Source organism: Hoplias malabaricus, chromosome 1 (assembly GCF_029633855.1).
Source record: "Hoplias malabaricus isolate fHopMal1 chromosome 1, fHopMal1.hap1, whole genome shotgun sequence".
In the NCBI taxonomy this organism is placed as follows: domain Eukaryota; kingdom Metazoa; phylum Chordata; class Actinopteri; order Characiformes; family Erythrinidae; genus Hoplias; species Hoplias malabaricus.
Genome location: NC_089800.1, coordinates 76,454,430 through 76,476,857, shown reverse-complemented (window position 1 = coordinate 76,476,857; position 22,428 = coordinate 76,454,430). Strand labels below are relative to the sequence as shown.

Here is a 22,428-nt window from a genome sequence, read left to right as displayed (position 1 = left end):
TAGCTTCAAGTCTCGTCAGCTGAAGCCACCCAGAACTCCAGCCTAATTTTCAGAGTTCCGCTTTCTTGCCTCAGCCCACAGTGAGCGTGCTCCATACTCCAAATTAGCTTTTCTGCTGGTTTGACTTGAGAATATATCAATGAATGGTGGTCTGATTTTAATATGTTAAAATAAATCTATCTGATAAAATGACCTGTAAATGTAGCTTTAAGATAAGTGCACCTAAAAAAAATCAGGAACTGCTACAACATTCAGCCCTTTTGAATAAATTCAGCATGTGTTAATACAAGTTCTTGTACGCTAGGGTTTTAAAATCACATATGTCTAGTGTGTAAACCTCAGCACAGTTCTCTGAAGCAAAGCAATGTGGAGATAGAAGGGTATTTGAGGGCACTGCTGCTCTGTGGCTCTCTGTTTACACACCCACTTCCTGTCCTCCAGACAGATGGGCTATTGGATCACAGCCCTTGTTTCCACGACGACTGCTCTGGCTGCAGCCAATAGAGAACCACGCGACACATGGCCCATTACAAGAGCCAAACCAAACTGGCTTTTATTGAGACTTAAAGAAAACTTGTGCATATAATACAGGAGCAAATTTGCAATTGAATTTGCAGTTGAAGCTGTATGGATCAAAAGGCACATTTCAACAGAGCTACAAACAAACCAGAACAAACAATAAACCCTTTGCATAAATACATGATAATTTTATAGAATCTTACAATGATTTCATATATATATATATGTATATATAACAACATATTGTTATATATATAACAACATTCAAAATAGAACATTATACAAGAGCAATTAACATTTTCTTTGTAGGACAATGTAAAAAACATCCCATCCCATTATATTGCAATAAATATATAGTTCATAAGTACTTTGATACAAAAGTCAGTTGATAAGTGAAAAAAAAAAAGTAAAAACTGAGAAGTGACCCTGATGGCTCCAGATAAAATTTGGCCTGAGAGACTGTGTATTAAAATAGATTTTTTAGGAGAAAGTATAGATCTGTTGCTAACAAAGAGCCTATTTAACATTGTCTAATGTAATACTATCGTCTTGGCATTCTGCATTTGGAAATTCTTGCATAACTTGTCCCGATTTCGGTTCAGTAACAGCTGATGTGTTCTTGTATCAAGGCTGCAAGCAATCACACAGAATTTGTACATTTACCCTGCTTTGTCAGAACATTTAAAGCCTCGAGCTGTGCTGTTTTTAGAATGTCCAAACATGTTCTGATGAAAGGAAAGCAATTTGGATCTGATTTATTCAAATGAATAATGTGTGACTTGTGATGCCGCTCACGAGTGAATCAGGTTTGATACGTTAAGGTAGAGCTGGACAATAATTCAATATCAATATATATCACAATATATGATTTTCAATATTTCAGTATACATTGTTTACAGCATCTGTCACTGACTGACGGTCATTACTGGGCGCTGCCATCAGTCCATTGCACTCAATTTTAAAGTTAGTTTAAAAATATTAATATTGACAAAGCCAAGAAGTTTTGATTGATGGTGATGTCATGTTGCTTTCTGTTCTTGGCAGTTTTTTTTTACTGTTCATATCGATATCCGACTTATATCGTATTGACCTAAATGAATAAATATATTGTGATATCAGTTTTGGCCGTATTGTCCAGCTCTACGTTAAGGTTTAAAAGGTTTGACTGCTGACGAAAGGTTAGATTTACTTGTTTATCCTCTCAGTATATCTTCCCTCTGTCACGTGCAAGGATTGCACAACTCTGCTCCTGCCTTTTTTGGGGATGAAACTGGGATTTGTCCCCACAGATTTGTACACAGAAACAAACTACACACTCCTAGACGCATACACACAACACAACAAACAACACTGGTGACACAGTACCTCATAGATTCGCTGAGCACGGGGTTATGCTGTACGCACTAAATACTGCTCAGTGTTTTGTATAAATAAAGAAACCTAGGAGAATGCCCCAGAGTCCCTCTATCTACAAGACCTGCATTTGGCTGCGTTTACAGTGTGCATTCAGCTTGAATTAAAATCTCCGGTGCTGTGGCTTTCAGACATTGGTAATACCGACAAAGTATTAATGGGGCGTCTGCCTTTGGAGTTACTCTATTACTGAAGCTAATCTGCTTTGTGATTCTTACCAAAATCTAACATTATGGCTCATATACACAGAGGTGATCAAGTCCTTGTGCTCAAGAGATTCTCAACTCATTTCATTCACCTCTGTGAATGAATGTGCATTGTGATATCAAAAGAGAACTTGAGGGGTTGAGGCATAAAGGTTCTGAAGCAAAGGACCAGGCTACACATAGGAAAACAGATGTGGATGTGGAGTGCATGAAGGAAGGCCTTAAGGCCAAGGCCATAAAGACAGAGTCATTCATGTAAACAAGTCCATATTTTGAGGAAGTGTACATGAGAAAGAAGACCATTCAAATCTCAGTGAGTGTCAGCTTCACCATGCCCCCTAACTCTTCCATATGGATCTGGAAGGTGTCCTCGTTGGAGTAATGCTTGATGATGTTGTCGTCCATGTTCACTAAGATCCTGCCAAAGTGAAACACAAAGGTGTGTTTGGATTTCATGTTTCCAGCAGTACTATCAGGGCTAATATTGTAACTTTCCTAAGAGGTCCGTGGTGCTTACCCTTTTTTGCACTTCTTGTAGACCTTCCCCAGCTTCTCGAGAGGAACTTCGTACCTTTCCGAAATCTGAGAAAGGAAGAACAAAAGAATATTTAATCTCTTTTTACAAATGAGACAGAAGCAAAGGACTAAAGGTGCTTTTCCACAGTGTGGTATCTACTCGGCCAGCATGGCTCCACAAGATATTCTCTGGTAGCTTTTCACTTTTGTTTGTGCTGGATGTCTGCATATTGTCATGTTGAGTGACAAGTATCTCTGGCCAATCAGCGATTTGCAAAGTTTACACATGAAATTTAGCACCAACTCGGCTCACTTGGAACCAAGCATGAGCTGGAACTTAAAAATGAACCCTTCTACAGAGACCAGGTACTAGATTTGCCCAATGAAAATGCAAAGAACACAGAACCAAGCCGAGTAGGTACCATCCAGTGGAAACACACCATAAGAGACAATGTTACTCCATTACAAATTACAGTAGAGTAAGTACACAGTAAATTCACCAGTGTTAAATCAACACTATTAGTGTTAAATTAACATTGTTAGTGTAATAATTTAACACTCTTTTTACTGTGTACAAATATTTTGGTGAATTATGTGACCCCCTCCATGCTATGCTTTAATGGAACATTTGTTAACCAGAGTGAACTGAGGTAGCGCCAACTTGTACCAAAGGTTGTCTTAGCTTGGCATGGAGGTTTATTGTAGTGTGTTCACAGCCCCTTACTTTCCCCGTGTCAGTCTCTGCTGCCTGTTTCCCCCTGCTAATCATGATGTAATGTGTGTGTGGAATGTCATCATATAAACATACACACACACACACACACACACACACACACAACCCCCTCACACCCACAAACAAATGGAGGCATGCCTTTCCTCAGAGTTCTGGCCTGTCTACATGCCATCTTTCTGGCAAGCCGTTGTCTATGACACCTAATGCCATCTGTGTGCCCAGCTACCAAAATCCCTCATAACAGCCGTAAACAAACCTGGCACAGAAGGAGGAGGGGAGCCATGCCCCAAGTTGGAATATTGTACAAGTTTGTACATCTATTTTGTCCTACAGAGTTTTTGTCTAATGTAATTATGGGAATGATTTGGTCAAAGCTAACCAAGCTGTTCAGAACTTTCAATAGTACCTGATATATTAGACATCAGATATAGCTCCAGTTTAAATAAAAATTACCAAATTGAACCATCTTATTATTACTGAGTAAATGTATTTGTGCTATATGTAAGTGCTAGGAGTGTTTCTAAAAATGATTTTTTTAAAAATTGGAAATACTACAATAATAATAATATGTATTATATGTTGTACTTGTACATAATGTTTAATATTTTAATTAAGGTTTTAACGTGTTATTTTATCCCCTGTTCATGCAAGCACACTACGGAGTAAGAAATAAGTGTCGCTTGCATATGTAACATGATTAAAATTGTAAGTAATTCTAGATGTATGTGTCGACCAAGAGCATAAAAGTGGTATTTGGTTAGCTGGCTCTTCAGGAGAGACAGCTGTTGTGATTTTAAAGCACCTTCATCCAACTTAAGAACCTTATTCTTCTTGAGGTTTATGCATGAAATTCGTATTTTCCCTGAAATCTAATCTGATGGTCTATTCAGAATCATTTAAAAAGTAATAAATGTGACCAGACAAAGTTATGCTTACTGTAGTTACATACAGATAACACTACACCAAACCTTTGGGGATTCTGCATAAAAATGTAAAAGGAGAACACTATAAATATCAATATGATTACAGTCTTAAGAATGCTGAATCACAGCATTCAGAGTAATGATTTACAATTAAGGTTTTTTACACGTATTTACACGTCTGGACTATACACATCACACATAAACACATACACACATTTACACACCCCTGTCCCTGCAGAGGCCTTGATTTGACCGTGTAGGTCTGTCTTTATTCTGCGGAGCTATGCTGAGTTCTTGATGACAGCACAACTCATCCTTCTCTTTGAGCCGTCTGATTACAATGAGTGCAGCAACCTTGTTAGACCTCGTCCCCTTTGAATTCATAGCAGTGTGCCCCACATTTTGATGTGTGAGGGGCTTCTGAGCAGATCACACGTGTTGGTTACACTCCCCTAGATCCAGGCTCACACTATCTCTCGCTCTCTCGCTCTCTCACTCTCTCTCTCTCTTCCCAGGAAATGTTTATTATTCGCTCTGCTGTCTTACAATCTGAGCCATGGCTTTAGATAGTCTGTGTAATTATTGAGGAGATGGCAGCAAGGAGGAAAGATGGGATAGAGAAAGAACAAAAAGTCTGCGTAGGCACATGCGTGCATGGTGGGTAATTTAACAACAAGACCACCCACAAGGATTTTGTCCCGTGGTTTAGACAGAAGTCTACCTTTACACTTATTTGCCTTTCCCTAGTGGTGTGTCCTCACATGACCCATTAGCTACAGATTACGACACAGTGTTCAGCAGAAAAGAGAGTTTTGGTGAAAGGTAACTTCATGGTGGACATTTGTTACTTTAATAGATACCTATAAGAACTTAGATCTCCAACAGGGGAGCATTACTGAGCTATTAGATTTCTTTTTACTGCATATACTGATTTTTCTTGCTATAATTTTCTTTCAATCGGTGGTTGAGTGGTAAATATTGTTTTGTAGAAAAACAAAATTGGGTAAACATTCTCTTATTAGTGATAGGTGTCAGGATTCGCAGTGTATGCAGTCAATTATTTTAGGCATGTCACATCTCTATCCCCACAATTTTTACTATGTTTCTTTTCACCATCGCTGAGAACGACTGGTTTTCTCTTGAAGGGAGCCTTTCCCTTTTATATCAAACCACTCTGAATGATTGAGTTATGCAAGAATGATGCTTTTTTTTGTTTTACATCATGTCAAATACAGACAAGTTTGTGTTTTAAGGCATATATTGGGAGAACAAATATGGCAGCCAATTGTCACTACATCATTTCTTAAATGATCATTTATCTACGCCCAAAAATGTACATGTATGTTTCTATTCAGTCACTGGCTTGAAGCCTCAGACTCCACATTGTCACTGTGTTATGATGTGCTAGCTTGTGTTCTGACACGTGAAGAGATTAACTCACCGCTTCCACCAATCCTTTTAGTGTGGGGGTCTTCAACATGAGGGCATCAAAAACCTCCTCGCTCTCCTTCCGCACATACAGCAAAACTGAAAGGGCCAAAAAATGTGGTCAGATGTCGTGTCATACACACTGGGACACACAAACACACACTTCCTCTGGACTTCTCGAAATTGAGGTCAATGCTTAGCTCAAATTAAAAAACAAAAAAGCAACAAAAACATTTACCGGTAAAACTAAGTTATTGTCATCTATTTTGCTGTGGTCAAGCCTTCATGTGGCTGGGCAGCATTTGATCTGCTCGGGGTGTCCTTGGCTTCACTGAATCTCTACCTCACATGCTGTTCCCTTCAGTTAGGGACGCTGCCCAAACCCACAGACTGTCAGGAAAATCCCCTTGTGCTGCCTTTGACCCAAGAATTCAGGATTCTTTCAGCTAGCCTAGCGTGCTTGGGTGGATAATGCACAGAATAGGAAGTGTTGTGGAGGGCACTAAAGCCTGGGATTACACACTCTGCTTCTTAAAGCAGAGATTTTGTGTTGGTTTTGGCGCCAGGCTTGGCCAAACACTCGCACACGCACATGCACACACACACAAAAGCATACACCGACACATACACACCCCTCAGCCTGTAACCCAAGCCAAGGAGAAAATAAGAGAGCCAGAAAAATGCCAACACGTGGGGAGGCCGACAGGACTCCTGTGAGCAACTACTGCTGCTCTTTTATTAAGCTTTAGCTCAATGGCTGTTTGTTCCAATGTTTATGACCAAAGGAGAGGGGTCTAAGTGTGTACTGATGTGAATATCTAAAAACAAGAAATCAAAAATAAGTTTTTCAAATCCCTTATAGGAGAAAAGGAAAATTCCCCCTATATCACAGTTGAGTGGACCTCATTCTCTGCGTATTTTTATGATTTCCAGCTACAAAAAAGTAGAACCCAAAAATGATTCAGTCTCGCTCGATTTGGCGTGTGAAAAGAGAAGTCAAATGGAGGGTATTTGTGAGCCTGTGTGAAAGCCATAATGTTGCATTAATTCCAAGTACCCTAGAAACTCCTACAACACAGCAATGAACTAATTAACAAACAAATCCATTAACAAAGCAATGCACAACACTGAGATAAAACTTTAAAGCAACACAATCTTTGGGATTGCTCCACAGAGCTTTAACAGGGAGCACAGAACCTCTGTCATTGCTACTGCAGGCTCAGCACTGCAGAAACTGCACTATGTAATTTTTGGAGGAGGGTAGGAAACCACCACCCTTCCCTCTCCCCTCTGCCTTCATTTCAGGACACTGCCACAAAAGTGAATTACAGTCTACAGCTGTAGGGGGAGCTCAGGTGCAAAAATACCAAATCTTATCTAGTGTTGTTTTAACTGCTTCAATATTTGAATATTCAACTGTGGTAATGGTATCCCGTATTTTCTACACATTTTCTTTAATACAATTGTAAACACATTGAAATCTGGATGTTGTTATATGTCAGTAACATTCCATAAATTGTAAAAAAAAAACTGATTCAAATTGAATGCATGATTTTTTGACATCTGTAGCACTGAAATGTGACACATATTAATCATTTCTGACTTCTGTTTGTTCATGTAGGAGAAACACAAAACAGGGCAGAGCAGGTTGTCTTCTGGGACTAGGGTCGAGAACCACTCTCCTGGGTGTTTGGATGTTGCTATTCCTGTGTATATTCAGTGTATGAACATATGTGACTGATACTGACCGTGTAATGTATATAAAAAACTTAAATTAGCTTAAACGTGATGAAGCTTAATTTGCAAAAGTGTCACCAAAAGCATGCAGGGTTTGACCTACACCTGAACATGTTGTTCTACAAAATACAGTGTCTACACACAGAGGAAGGGAGATGCATTGCATCAACCGAGAGGGATTATTTGAGGTGACAACATTTGTTCTAATGGGACTGCACCATGGTGACAACAACAGAAGTATGACAACACACACACACACACACACACCTATTCAAATGATTAAAATCTACTGGAATCATTGATATTTTCATTATATACAGTAATAACTTGTAAAATGTGCATTTACATTAATTAATTACATGATTTATTTAATATTCAATATTAAAATTACATTTAATATGGTATGATATATAATGTTATCTTCTGCACTTTCCCAATGTTACTTATTATACAATAAAGAATTTGTGTACAGTTACTTTTTCAGTCTTGATGCCTTGCAGTTTCTCAACATATTTCAATTTTTCAAAGCTTAAAAACAATGAAAATCATAGAGGCCCAAGCCTATCATATTAGAAACTTACTGTACATTTAACTGTAGACAAACTTGTCCGTGTTTTTGAAAACATTGATTTCAAACTTTTGAACCGCTGTGTACATTTCGAAGCAGCGGCACCTAAAGTGTCAGCACAAAAATCAGCACAAAACCATTACACACCTTTTTTAGGTTCATCCACCCTGGCCATTTTATTGGGAGGAGATCCAAACTCCTCCTCTGAGTAAGGTAATCTCTTCATCCCAGAGCTGAAAGGTAGAGAGAGAGAGATTAGGTGGATGAGTTGATTTCTGAGAAAAGCACATCATCATCTATTGACCCAAATGGTGCCTCTACTTTTCCTGGTAGTGCTGCAGGCTCAGCTAAAGTTGACTTTTGCCCTACAGGACACATTCTGAACCCTCCCCTTACTCCCTTCACTGAACAAGGCATGATTAGCAGAGGAAGAGGAGGGCAAACTCACCCATCTTCGGCATCTTCGGGAGCGAAAGGCTGTAAGGAGAAAGAAGATAACAGAGGAAACAACATTACTCAGCTGTTGACATGGAGTGTGGAGAATATTAACACATAATGGGGCGATCAATCATTAAAAATAAATGTAAATATAAAAATGTAAATGGTGACTAATATAAGTAACACATTTATATTAAACACTAGACCTGTGGAATAGTGCAGGGTCATGACAGTGAAGCTCAGGCAGCAGCAACAATAAAACAACTCAAGCGAAATTACACCTTAATCAATTAATGAAGCTTTAAAATACAACAGGTTACGAGAATTATAATGTATTCCTATTTAACTCTTATCCTGGGACTCCACTGCTCCACTGTAGCAATATGAACAAATCTTTCTGAACAGTTTCAGTTAATACAAAACGTGAATCCAGTTATTGTGTTGCTTAATCATCATCATGAATCAGTCTCGTAAATTTCAAGATGAGGTCACACTTCCATGAATAAGGAATTACCTCTTTGAATTCCCATAAATTGGGGGTGGGGATAATTCACCAGTCTCAGCTAAAGGCAGTGCACTCCGAAGACAGAAATGACTGCACATTAAGTACAGCACAGGACACTCCTGTCATTTCTTTAATGAAATATTTGAAACCAAACCCTATCTCTGAATGTTATCAGAGCATTAAATCCGTTGGATGCTAGTTGTTTGGTTCGCACCGTTAAAGAGTTGAATCAGACATTTGACTTACTCAGCTCCCCATCACCGCTCTACACTACTTCTGCTAAAGGACTAAAGAGATCTTTATAAAACACTCAACCAATCACCAACTTGGTGTTTTCTTGGGGGAAAATGAATGAATAAATATAGAAACACATAAATGAAGCGGCATATTTACCTTTTACATGTTACATAAAAAACTGCTAAATCATTTATTTATTTGTTTGTTGGTTTTTTATTTAATTTTGACCAATAAAACTGTCCAAATATAGCTGTATGTAAATATTTGAGTACCAATGGTCAGATTTTGTGAAAAAATAAGTCCACTCTACAAAGAACACATTTGTGCAGGTGGAAACATATTTAAAATATCTTTAATGCACTAGAAAACAAATATATACACATATAAAATCTTTCATGTAGAATTTATGCCACATATTTAATGTTCTATTATTTTCCTGAATGTTAAACTGCATAGCAACTGCGTGCTAAAATATTCCCTGTAGAGAATGTGTAAATTGTTTCCACTGCGTGAAATTTGACCAGACGTGTTCTGAGTTTTTGAAAAGGACCAGAAACTGAAAACCATAGTGATATGCACCATGCACTGAGCAGTAAATGACTGCGCCTCAGTGTGCACTTTATTTAGGAGCAGTACTTCGCCACCTACTGCTTAGTAACTGAACCCAACAGGGGTTCAGTGGGTTGCCATTAGAGCTTTTCCAGCATTCTGAGCTAAAACAAATGTTTTCCTGTCTATGCTAGGACAGTAAACAGGCGAGAAGGTTTATTTTTGGCTTCTGCCTGAACTGCGGGTCAATGCCACATGATCACAGGAGAAAGACTGATCTCCGACCTGCAATCGTGCAGCAGGAGATGAGGTGAAAGGTCAGTTTCAGGGAAGCCTCTCACCTGTGCTTTAATAGAGGACGTGTGAAATCAGCAGTACGGGGAAGGGTTGAATGGAATGGATTGGGGAATTTCAAATCATACTGACATTAGAATGAATTATAAAGCTCTTAGGATTCAGCAGGAGAGGCAACGAATATCTCTCTTTGTCTATTTATTGTTAATATTAGAATCGCTATTCCCAGACCCATGGAGAAAAAAAAAGCCAAAGTGTGCCCATTTTGACAACTACCCAGTTTAGGAATCTCCTCCAGAGCTATCAAAGTCATATCTTACAACCAAAGGTCTGCCATAAAGAGCTCATTCTATGATACTGATAGAGCACGCAGTTCCCATGTGCTTCCAAAAAACGCTACTCAGGTCACTCTGACCTAACTGTGGGTTTGTTATCTTCAGTGTGAGTTTCCAGGAACATGAACTGCTTACATGAAAAGCACAGCACATGAGCATAACACTCAGAAAGTTATAACTTACACAGCAGGTAGCAAAAATGTATTCAAAATTGTCCCAACCTATTTACTGTGTACTGTATAATTAACACACATAAAAGCGTTTTGATATGGTTATCATTTCAAATAATTCCCTTTGAATTGATGTTTCATTGTCTTTATTAGACAGCTGTTACAGTTCACGTATGTAACATTGTGTAGATGTTTTAGATACTAATAAAGCTTGCTAAGTCACAAATATAAAATGTTTATTTATCTGTTTTCTGTCCAGCCCTTGGGACCCAATCCAATTATTTTCTGTAATCAAGCTTCCACATTTGCATGTGTCAAGTTTGTCTCCAGAGTGGACCCTCAAGTCCTACACTCTGAGTCCTAATCAAGTCAAAGTGGTATCTGGTTAATCATATAAACAAGTGCAGCTGGCTAATGAGAGCAAAGCTGGACAGACTCTGAATGGAATCTTAGACCTGGTTTACACCAGGACAGTGCTCTTAATGTGAAATCAAGTTTATTTCATGTTTTTCGTATTTCAGAGTCATGAAACGTGTGACTCAAGAATTAGTCGGGTCACGTCCACAACCCTGAAATGACTGTACATTTTTACCAGGTACTCAGAGTTCCTAATAGCTTGGCTTACGTTTTTTGGGGGCTGTGACAGAGCAAGTGTGAGCCATCAGATGGCCTTCAATTGGCTGAGTTGAGAAAGCCTGCTGTGTAAAAAATAGATGATGCATTGTGTCTGACTCAAATGTTTAGCACTGTGCTGGTCACTAACTCCACGCAGCAGCAGTAACTGCTGCTTTAAGGAACGAGCTGGTTTCGAGCATGCCTTGGGTAAGAGCAAGTCGCTGGTACTCACATGGCGCTGAAAGTTGGCAAAGTGGATGTCTGGAATGAAGAGGACGGGCTGTGTTTCCAAGTCTGTCATCATCTTAAAGGTGGTGATATCACTGCGCTTGTGCATGATGGGCACCTTCACGTCCACAACTGGTGGAGAATTGAACATGGCAATATATACATTTACTGAATTTACTCCCTATGGAAATATTAGATTTATTTATAACTGATACTAACAATCATCAGAATACCTACAAAATACTAGAATAATCCACTCAATACACTTTTTATTAATACACTTAACCATTAAGATGATTAAGAAGTCCATGGAAACATGGTTAGCATGTCCATGGTTAGCATCATCATTGCTCTCTACTTTCTTCTCTCATTATCACAGCACACACTCACATGAAGCCAGGCTGGGATTGACTTCAGGACATTTGCCCTTCCTGCGCGACTGCTTGCGCTCCTCATCACGGATCTTGCGCTCGGCTCCCTTGTCGCAGAAGACCTTGATCTGGCAATATGCTCGGTGGATGGGCTTGTTGCTGCGGTTGTTGTAGCTGTAGGTGTCAATCTGCAGGTTAAGGGGGAGACCCTTTACTCCCTTCTGAGAGGAAAAATCTGTGCTCAGGCAGTTCACTGAAATGAAGATCTGTGGAAAGTGGACAGAGAGAAATAAGGAGGCATTCTTAGATTTCATGGGGGAAAAAAAACAAAAACAGAAGAGAACTCTGCATTTGGTGTGTTCCTCCACTTAGTTTAATTTTTTTTGAATATTTGGACCTTTGAACACCTTAAGGTGGAAATCCAGGACTATATCATTAAGACTGTTAAGATAATGATTTTACAGTGGTTAGACATTTGATGAGAGACTTCAAAGAAATGGTCAAAGTGGTGGTGATAGGAACCTGATATCTGAATCAACTAATGCTTCTAAAAGCTACCACACAGACTACTACACAAACTGCATGTAAACGTACCCTGCCTGATGTCTGAGACATCGCTTTACAATAGATTTGTGTTATATTTTTTAGTCCTTAAAAATATATGTAAGCCAAGAGAGAGAACTAAGGCCTGTAAGGTTGAACTTTCACATTTGTAGGTCCCCTAGTTGTTTTGCAAAGTAATACATTAGCTTTGTATTATTATTATTTTTGTATTACAATCCCACCATTGTGAGGGAATGTGCCAGGAGGTGGTAAGGTTCACAGTGCAACAACTGACAGCAAACTGCTCGGAATGGCCTTGTTTGGATTACTCTGATTTAATTATACAGACGTTTTGGTCTTTAATCATCATGCAGTTGCTCTATCATTTACGTATTCCCAAACAATTGTGTAATCTGCTTGAGGTACTGCATGTACACCCGTGCGGAACACTATGGCTAGGAAAATGGAGTTGTGTCGCCCTCTATTGGTTCAATAACGCAAGAACACATTACTGCGGTTAAAAAAGTGCAACATTTAAACGCTTTAACATTGTAAGCAAGGTACAGAATGTAAGCACTGTAAGGAAAACTGATTAAAGCAAATTAATATATATTTTGAAAAATCATTATAATATTCGTACGAATAATGTATGTAAAATATATATAAATAATGCCTTAACACATCAAGAACATGATGGAGTGTTTCTATTCTTGACGAGTGCTCTGAGACGTACTGTAAACAGCTAAGAAGTATAATCAGACATTCAACAGAATAAAAAAAGTTGACAGTTGCCCCGACGACAGTTGACTGGTACTTCTAATGTGTCCACCACTAGGTGGCGCCAAATGCACATTTGTGTGTCTTCAACCTGTTTCACAAGTTCTGTTTCTGTTATTTTTCTATGACTGTAGACAAGTGAGTCGATTCTTTCAGTGGTGTGAACTATCAGTAATATTTAATGTGTTATTACTGTCCGGTACGATGATGTAATTCCTTGTTTCCTGCCATTATTATGTTCAAATTAACAAACACAAAAAATAATATCCTTGACTCTGACTCATTCTGTCTGGTTCCTTTGTCTGTTTTATACACACACACACACACACACACACACACACACACACACACACACACACACACACACACACACACACACACACACACACACACACACACACACACACACACACACACACACACACACACACACACACACACACACACACACACACACACACACACACACACACACACACACACACACACACACACACACACACACACACACACACACACACACACACACACACACACACAGTAAACAGACAGCACTTTGGAGACTTTGTGCACACGGATGAGTATCCTATGACCCCACGCATATCTTGTGATCTACATCCTGGATTTTAACACACATCACATTTAATTTTGGATATGACTCACACAAATACATTTTGTATTATCCTATTTAAACACAGATCTCTGTAAACACAAAGGGGTTCGTCCATAAAGAAAAAGATACCATGGACAACTACAGACCCAAAATTCTAAGTCAAACCGTAAAGAGACTGAACTAATCAGTGCAGGTTAATTACAGCCACAACCTGTCTGTCACTCTGTGACAAGTTGTGACAGACTCTTCTCGATGTACTCGTTGAGCGAGATTCCGAAAAAAAAGGCATCAGTGTCTAAGTCCTGGCTCTCTGATCCTCCACTTTGTTTCCTCATTCTTGTTTGTTCCGTTGCGTTAGTGAGCTGCGTCTCACTCAAACGTATTCATCTGAATGCATCACCTCAGCACACAATAGAGCTGACAGGTGAAATGGTCTAAGAGCTAATTCTCACCGACTAAGACACACGCACACCCACACACTGCACAATAAGTTTCTGCCTTTGTCCACCTCAGCCAACTGAATTTTCTGTTTCATCGACTGTTCGCCATGAAGTATTAGTCAAAACGGGAAAACAGTCCGAACAAAAAAGAACCTAAGGCTTGGAAACTCCCTGATTTGCACTCGTTCACACATTTCCAACCTGGAGAAAGATCGCTCTGGGTTTGTTTTGCCTGAATGACGCCCATTGTTTGACTAATCACATTGTGCCCATCTATTTTGAGTATAAATCTACAGCATAGTCCTTCATTCCTGAAAGGTCAGGCTTATTTTTAAGATAGTCTCCTACACGCATAACATAGCAACACTGTAGTTAAAAATAAGGAGGATATTTTTTTAATTCAGTTGTACACTTCGAATTTGTCTGTTATCTGAACCTGACTGCTGACGTGTTCTTTAAGTAATGCTAAAAGACATTTCAATGTCATGACTAACCAGAATAAGGTGGGTTGTAAACACAGTGTAATGTAGAGGGGCTGACCAACCGACCCAGTTGGAATTCTCACATGAACCCACTCAATCGAGGTTAACTGTCAGTGAAAAAAGTAAGTGCTACAATGACTTCAGGCCCTACCTTTGCCTCCTCGTTGATGTCCCATGTGAAGGAAATAGCATTGTAGGCGATCTCCTCAATGTTACTGATAGTATTGAAGCTTTCTTTGTAGTCAGCTGTGGGAAATGCAGAAGATGCAAATGTTACGAATAAAGCTGTGAGGGAAGTGAAGGACAGAATGAAGTTCCAGGAAAGAAGTGGAAACAACTGGAGATGGATGAGTAATGCAAAAAAAAAAAAAGAAGAACAACCACAAATTCTCCTAGACTTAGTGCTGTGAGCTATTAATAGAGGACTGGTAAAACTGGACTCCAGCCTGCTCCTCAAGGCTTCTGAGAGTGTAGAAAATCTATAGACTGTAGAATTACAGTGACCAGCAAAGTAAACACCACAAGTAGCCATGTCGGAGTTGCCTAGGCCTTGCCATTTATGGTTTTAATATAACGCCATCATCAGGGCAAGCAGATACTAACTAGAGACTATTAGCCACGCTGATGACCGCCTTTACTGTAAGTTACTAAATTTACATTCACAGACAGTTGCCATAGAGAGGAACCTCACAGCCTTCGTTTATGTTTTCTCTGACTTTTGTTTTGTGTTGAGCGTTTAGACTGCTCGCAGCCTCTCTCGTTTTCCAGGTAGGTTCAGGCCGTTTGCCTTGTCCCCACCTGCTGCCCCCATTGAGCTTGGTTTGTGGATGGTAAACAAACAGGATCATTAAGCCCTGTCTACCTTCACGCCCCCCCCTCACCCACCCACTTCCAGTGTAGCATGACTGTCCTCTTTGATCTACACTTCTTTGAGTCCCTCCCCAAGCTAATTGACAGAAAATCTCTTAATTGTTCCATCTCTTGGCTTAAAAATCTGTGAACACTCTTTGCAAATAAACAGATATTTACAGATATTTACTCTTTGTGAATGTTGGTTATTAATGTGTAAATATATCATATGCATAAACACCCTGTTTTACCTTCCAAACATAGTAAGTTTTAACACTTACCATGCCCATACCGATCAATTCAGATAGATAAACATAACTGTGAAAGCAGCTTGATTTAAATTCACTGTGTTTATGATGCACAAAAACATTCACATATATCTGCCAGGTTAGGTTTCCACAGTTAAGCTCCACCCACTCACTGTGAAGGTATAAACAGTGTATATGCTTTTTGAAAGAGTCACAACACTGTGCAGCCAATAAGAACAGTTTTCATTTACACATAACAGTTTTAAAGACACAGTTACATAAACAGCCTGTTTAATTTTAAAGAGAGGATGTATAATTATGTTTAAATAAATGACAACTCTGAGACCCAGGCCCAAATGAGACAAAACCAAAATGTAAATGGACCTCAGGAACAAAGAGATCATAAAAAATGTAAGATACGGCCCTTAAATAGATGGTTGAAAAATGTGGTTATCCTTGCTCTTTTGAACATGAAACAGAATAGTTTGTCAAAGCAGTAATAAGATGACGTCTAGTTATAACACATTGTTCACCAGTAAAAATAATGACAAACAGCAAGCAGGCTTTATGAGTGATGATGAAAATGACCAGTGAACTGATGAACCTCCTCACCAATGTCAATGCACCTCTGTTTGGCTGTGTGTTGTCGGGAATGCCAGTACTTCCAGTGCTTAAGCTGGTCATCTCTGCATTTCTCTTCACCGAATACTACCATCACTACACTCTGAGGAAAAAAAAGTGCATGGGGAAGGTCACATATATGCAGCACACCAGTGTGCGTCAATGAACCGTGTGTGTTATTCTCCACTTACCCTGACTTTGCAGATTGGATGATGGAGGACTTTGCTGTTGTCTGTCTCCTTTAGAGTGATGGGGTAAAACTGACCCTTATTGAGGTATGTCATGGTGCCATCCCCTGACTTCTGCCGCAGGGACTTTGAGGCTTCCAGTGTGTATTCAAAATTATTTCTGTGAAGCAAACAACAATATGTTACTGGTCCCACAGTGACACCAATGTACTTGTAACTAAACACATCTTCTTCAAACTTCCACTATGTTTGATGAGCTATGTAAATTGCCCTTTTCATACTTGCTGGAGGCTTACATTCATTTGTTTGCAGGTTTCAATCATTACATTCTAGCAGCCCTGTCAGATTTGCATAGGCCCTGACATAATCCGTTCAACGCCAGAGGGCCTGCCCTCTAGTGATGGTGTCTCTCTGGAGTCTAATGCATGGTGGCTTACCCTGACATGGTGTCGAAAGTGGGGTACTCCTCCTGCGACATCCGTAACTGGAGATCCCCTGGGAATGAGAACACCTGCAAAGCACAAAAGAGCAGGCGAGAGGACAAGGCATGAGTGCAAACAGCCATGCCGCGGCCCTGCTCCCAGCCAGCTAGAGAGCAGAGCCACAAGACAAACAACGAAAAAAAAAAAACAGCTCTCCTCCGCTCCCTGTGTGTGCAGGGTTTTGTTGGGTCTTTCTAAAGTAATCCCCCCATCTATGTTTAATTCAGACAAGGGGAGAGAGAGAGAGAGAGAAAAAGAGAGAGAGGGAGAGGGAGAGAGAGAGGCCAAGGCTTTTGTAGGGAGAAAAATACAGCACTTTATTGTGCCAGCGAGACAATGGCATAATGACATGCTAGCCGCTATTCTGGCTACGTTCAAATAACATTACAAGCAGCGCACCGCCCCGTTCTGGAGTCTCCTGTAAATGCGATATCATATGAGGGTGGGAGTCAGAGGGGGGGGCTCTGAGTGTGAGAAAAGAAGAGATGAGAATGATGTTTGGGACACAATGGATAGCTAAAAGAATCGTGGGTTACATCATCCTGACCCACCTCTTGATGGCCATCTTTGAAGGTTTCTGGGAAGGTGGAATCAGGTGTGCGAGGCTGAGTATTGGGGCTGAACTGACTGTGAGTGATCGGCCTGTCAAAAACCACCGCATGGTTATCTGGTTCTGAACAGTGTGGGTTGGGGACGGTGACAGAGAAACCATGGGAAGGTCCTTCAGTCTTGACCGGATAACTGGGTACTGTAGCGATGGACACTGTGACAGTGGTATCAGGAGAGGGGAAGAGCGCTCTCTTGTCCTGTGCCACAAGTTGGTTCCCTGGGAGGACGATGTTCCCCGGAAGGACGACACCCTTCAGAACCTGGATCCTGTTGTCAGCTGGCGCCATGGAGGTCTCAGGAAGCTGAGCCATGAGGTTCCTGCTGAATCGGAACACAGATATTAGACAACAGGTACAACAGCAGTGTACAACCACTGCTTTGAAGAAGACGTCACCTTTTGTTGGGATCCACATCAGAGCCCAGGATGTCGGTTTTTGGCTGGGATATTGTCCTCTTATCCCGTGGCACCTGGGGAAGGCAAACAGCCTCTGTCAACCATTTTATATAATCCGGTGGGCATGCAGTGCGTGTGGCGCCCCAGTTTCTAAATCAGGGAACTGCATTGTTTAATCTTACAACAGAAGGTTGGAGTAAATATTTTTGGTTTTGAAGTTGTGATGATTAAACAAATGACAAAAGCAAATGTCTTGTTTATGAGTCGTCTGCTGCACATTGCATGTACAACATCTTTTTACAAGTCTCTTATATTCTTCCTTTGAATTATTATGTATTCATAATAATGTATATGTATATAGTCATACAACCATGTTGTGCAAAGTGTCCAAACTATTATGGACCCTCCGGGACTCCGGTTTCATACCTTGTAATAATCATAAAGCAGTCCCAGAGCAGCTGCACTGTCCTCATCTCCATTGATGCTCATCATGGCCTTGGTGGCTGCCGTGAGAGGGTTTTCCAGGAAGGATTTCCAGGCTTCATCCTCGCTGGTGAAGGCACGGCGCTGGCTGTAGGCTGGATCATTCTGTAGGACCAGCACCGCCCGCTTACTGTTAGAAATAAAGAGGTGGATGAAAGAGAGAAGCAGTAATAGAAAACATATGCAAAGTTAAAAATCCCATGTGAAAGTATGTAATAGTAAAAGCAAGGGCTTGAGGAGAACCAAACTTAGGTAAACTTGGGTGAATATGGGGGCAGTAGAAACAAAAGCCTTGTTCAACTGAAAGGTGTCATGCTGGCTTGATTGTGTCATACTGCCTTCTGTTAAACTGAAAATGATAAAAGTTTTGCTGTTGCATAAAAAAAACAGTCAAAAGGTCTTTATCTCACAGATTTACCACAAAACCTGTCCACATGTGAAATAAATCTCAGCAACTTCCTGTCTGACAAGATGCTCTACTGGCTTGTCCAGTAAAACAGAAAAGTTCAGTTTCTCATTGGTTAGCTGTCAGGAATCTTGATGGAGTGATTGGTCTTGACATTCCACAGATTTGTGACAAATCCCTACAGTTTATTTTTTAAAACAATACTTTAACTTTACTTCAGTTATTATTCCTTTGTTGCCCTCACCTTCTTTTTCTATAATAAAATTTGACATATATTTGTCCAGCATTTTTTGCTTTGTTTACTATGCTGACTATAATTAGGTACAGAGTGCCTTTAAAGGGTGTAGCTGCTTAGGATGAGAGGTGTTGTACAAAGATGAAGGGAGTATTATTAACACCTTTAAACTGAGATATACAGCACTGCGTAATAAGTGTAAGGTATTTTGCTTGCGAAAGCGAAACTTATAAAAATGCTCAGAAATACACAACAATTAATGTAACAAGAGAGATTAAAGTTCATAAACGTAGAAGAACTCCACACTCATCGTGTTTTATTTTATTTACTTTCATGAAAAAAAACAGTATTGGTTAGGAACTATAAATGATACAGGGCTTTCTCAAGGAGTGGTTTGAAAATGGCTATAAGATTATACTTGTGTACCATCTTTACACTATTTGTAATGGTAATATTATGTGTATTTATTTTTAGCAAATAAATGCAAACAGCTTAGATACACAGCATGCTTTATGGTCTTTCTCAGGTACATGAAACATTTGCACAGGACTTTAGATTGTCCAGTTTAATTTATTTCATTTTTTAAGAAACATAGGAAGAACCAAGAAACCAAAGAGCCAAAAAACAAAGATCCTCGAAGCCAACCCTGAACCTTCACCATGGGAACAACTGATTTTATTTTGCTTGTCTGTTGGTTTGTTTTGGAGATGATCGTACATGTTCATTTCGGTTAAGTGGTACTGATTGACAGGCCCCCAATCAGGCCAATGTTATAATCGTGGTATCCAACTCTGAGTGCCTGAGTTGCTACGACGCGTCCATATAGGTTAAAGCAAAGAGGGATTATGAGTAATGTGATAACTAATTGTGCCATTCTTTAAATTTCTGTTTGATTTTATCCCTGCAACCCGATAGATCCGTTATCCTGGGACAATAAGCCCTGAATGGACACACAATCCCACCGCTAAAACAAGAGGGGTGACCAAGCACAAAATGTGTAATGACTATCCATGGTTTAAACCGCATCATGACCAAAATCCAAAAGGAAAAAACATAGTTTCTGCAGGAACTCCAGGTACAGAGATTCAATCTCCTGAAACTTCTGAAGGACCAAGGGATCACTGGGCCAGGGGAGTATTCCACAAAGCAGGACCCGGTTTAGGCAGATAGCTTAAACTTAAAGTCAAATATGGCCAATAAGACAAGAGCTAAGGGGCATTCCAATTAGACAATCCTCAGCTCTGCTAAATTAGAAAACCTACTTTGTACCCCACCCTTGATTGGAAGGCAATACAGTTGCATTTATAGCCTGCGACAAGTGCAGTGATTTGTCTGGGTTTTTTTGTGGTTGTTGTGGTCATCCAACGGTTTTCTGACATCGAACTGTGTTTATATATGCGAGTTTTAAACAATGTACAAAGGCCTTAAACACACTTTGTCCCGGGCAAGGAACAGGCAACGCCTAACAGGTGTACAATTTCACTGGAGTCAACAGCCTCCTCAGCTACAGCCTGAAAACAAGAAGACTAGACTGGTGCTAGAAAAAGTTTTTTTTTAATATAATTATTAACGATAATGAATATTATTATAAATAGAAAACTTCTTAATATTTCTCCATCTCCGTTTATCCTCCAAATTAAAAATAAATCGAGAACGTGTTTAGTGTCAGCTTTGAGGAAAGTTTTTCCAGGACGTTGGCTAACGTTATGTAGCTTAAATTGTTTCTTAACTTTAAATTTGTGGCTCCCTCAAAACAAAATTTGTCTAATTAAACATTTTTATTACGCTATAGACGTGACAAAAATATAAATAACAATAATATTAAGTTAAACGTATCACAGTTTCCGAATAACGTTTATTCCCGTATAAAGTATTTAAACGTTTCTGGGACTATTAAGGAAACTGAACATTCTGAACGTTTTCTAAACAAAATATCTCCATTATAGCCGACATACAACCGAAAAAAAACTCGACTCCGTGAGAAATAGGAAGATTTAAAACGAATCTCTCCTTCGCTGAAGCAGCCTAATAACGGCTCTGAGGCGGCGGTGTGGAGGCGCGCGCTCACTGCGCGTGACTGAGCTCGCTCCCGCGGCAGGTGCATTTACACCTGTGAACAGGTGAAAGAAAACCGCGCAGCTCCTCGAGACTGTGGAGGTGGCTATGAGGCCACGGGCGAGAACTACTTCTGAGAGGCACAGCTCCACTGCCGCTGGCCCAAACCACACACACAACCGACATTTTGTACAAAACTCGTCCGGGTCCGGTCTCTAGTCCTCTGGGAGAGAAGCAGGTCTAGCTCCGCAGTAGAGGCTACGCTGGTTTACTGACTGTACACACTTACTTGTCATGCTCCTGTGACATGTCTCTCGGTCGGACTGGACTTTCTTGTTGGTTCTGTAAATCCGACCCGTCTTCTTCTCCTCCGCAGCAGCGAGAAGGCGATGAGGGCTGTGGAGCTGCGTGTGTGAGAGAACGGGTTTTGGTGGCTTTTCTTGCTTTTTGGGATACACTCAAAATTCGGGGCCGGTTTTACCTGTGACTGGCCGCGGATTGGGTTACTCTTGAGGGGCGGGGCCTGGTATGCAACTAACTTCAAAACACTTGTGATTGGTTAACAAGCTTCGAGGCGCGCCGTAAAAACTGAGACCAAGAGCCAATCACGAGGCAGGATGAGTTTATAGCGGGACTCAGTGGAGTTGGATTATTCATGATCCTTCTCCATTAAGACCAGCTCCTTGTTTCTCACTCACTGTCCATGCTCTCAGATCCACTTTGTCCATACTTCTTTATCACAGTAAATTCACCAGTGTTAAATCAACACTATTAGTTTAATACTGAGAGTGTTAAATTATTACACTAATAGTGTTAATTTAACAATAATGGTGTTGATTTAACACTGGTGAATTTACTGTGTAGCCTACTTTTACCATGTGCTTCAGTGGTAAGGTCCACAACAAAGCAGGTATTATTTGGGTCAGTGCTGCTGTGACACTGACATGTTGGTGGCCTGTTAGTGTTTTTTGCACTGGAATGAGTGAATGTTTTTAAGTCCCTCACTGTTACTGCTGCACATGAGAATAGTTCACCAATCTTTAATATCCATCTAACCGCATCCTTTCGGCACCATCCGGTGTCTGGCGATGAAAGACTAGAGGACGACCAACACAAGCTACGGCAACAGAGTGGAGAGTGACAGGACACAGTGGTTGAAACGTCTGTGTCTGATCCACTCATACCAGTGCAACACACACTTACAGCTCACCACCATGT

The 22,428-nt window shown here is 40.2% G+C and overlaps 1 protein-coding gene across 2 annotated transcripts; it reads right to left on the bottom strand.

The window, feature by feature from the left end:
* Nucleotides 1-529: 529 nt before the first annotated feature.
* grhl1 (grainyhead-like transcription factor 1) lies at nt 530-21,662 on the bottom strand. 2 transcript variants are annotated; one of them, XM_066673614.1, is made up of 15 exons: nt 21,500-21,662; nt 18,458-18,644; nt 18,032-18,105; nt 17,580-17,958; nt 16,984-17,057; nt 16,550-16,706; nt 16,350-16,461; nt 14,792-14,886; nt 11,805-12,051; nt 11,419-11,546; nt 8,492-8,520; nt 8,191-8,276; nt 5,752-5,837; nt 2,656-2,720; nt 530-2,556 (listed from the first exon to the last, which is right to left on the bottom strand). In XM_066673614.1, exons 1-15 carry the CDS (start codon nt 21,517-21,519, stop codon nt 2,442-2,444), a joined length of 1,854 nt encoding a protein of 617 aa, XP_066529711.1. In that variant the 5' UTR covers nt 21,520-21,662; the 3' UTR covers nt 530-2,441. The 2 variants fall into 2 exon arrangements, with proteins under 2 accessions (XP_066529711.1, XP_066529719.1); XM_066673622.1 differs by having other exon boundaries at nt 17,580-17,955.
* Between the last annotated feature and the right edge of the window lie 766 nt (nt 21,663-22,428).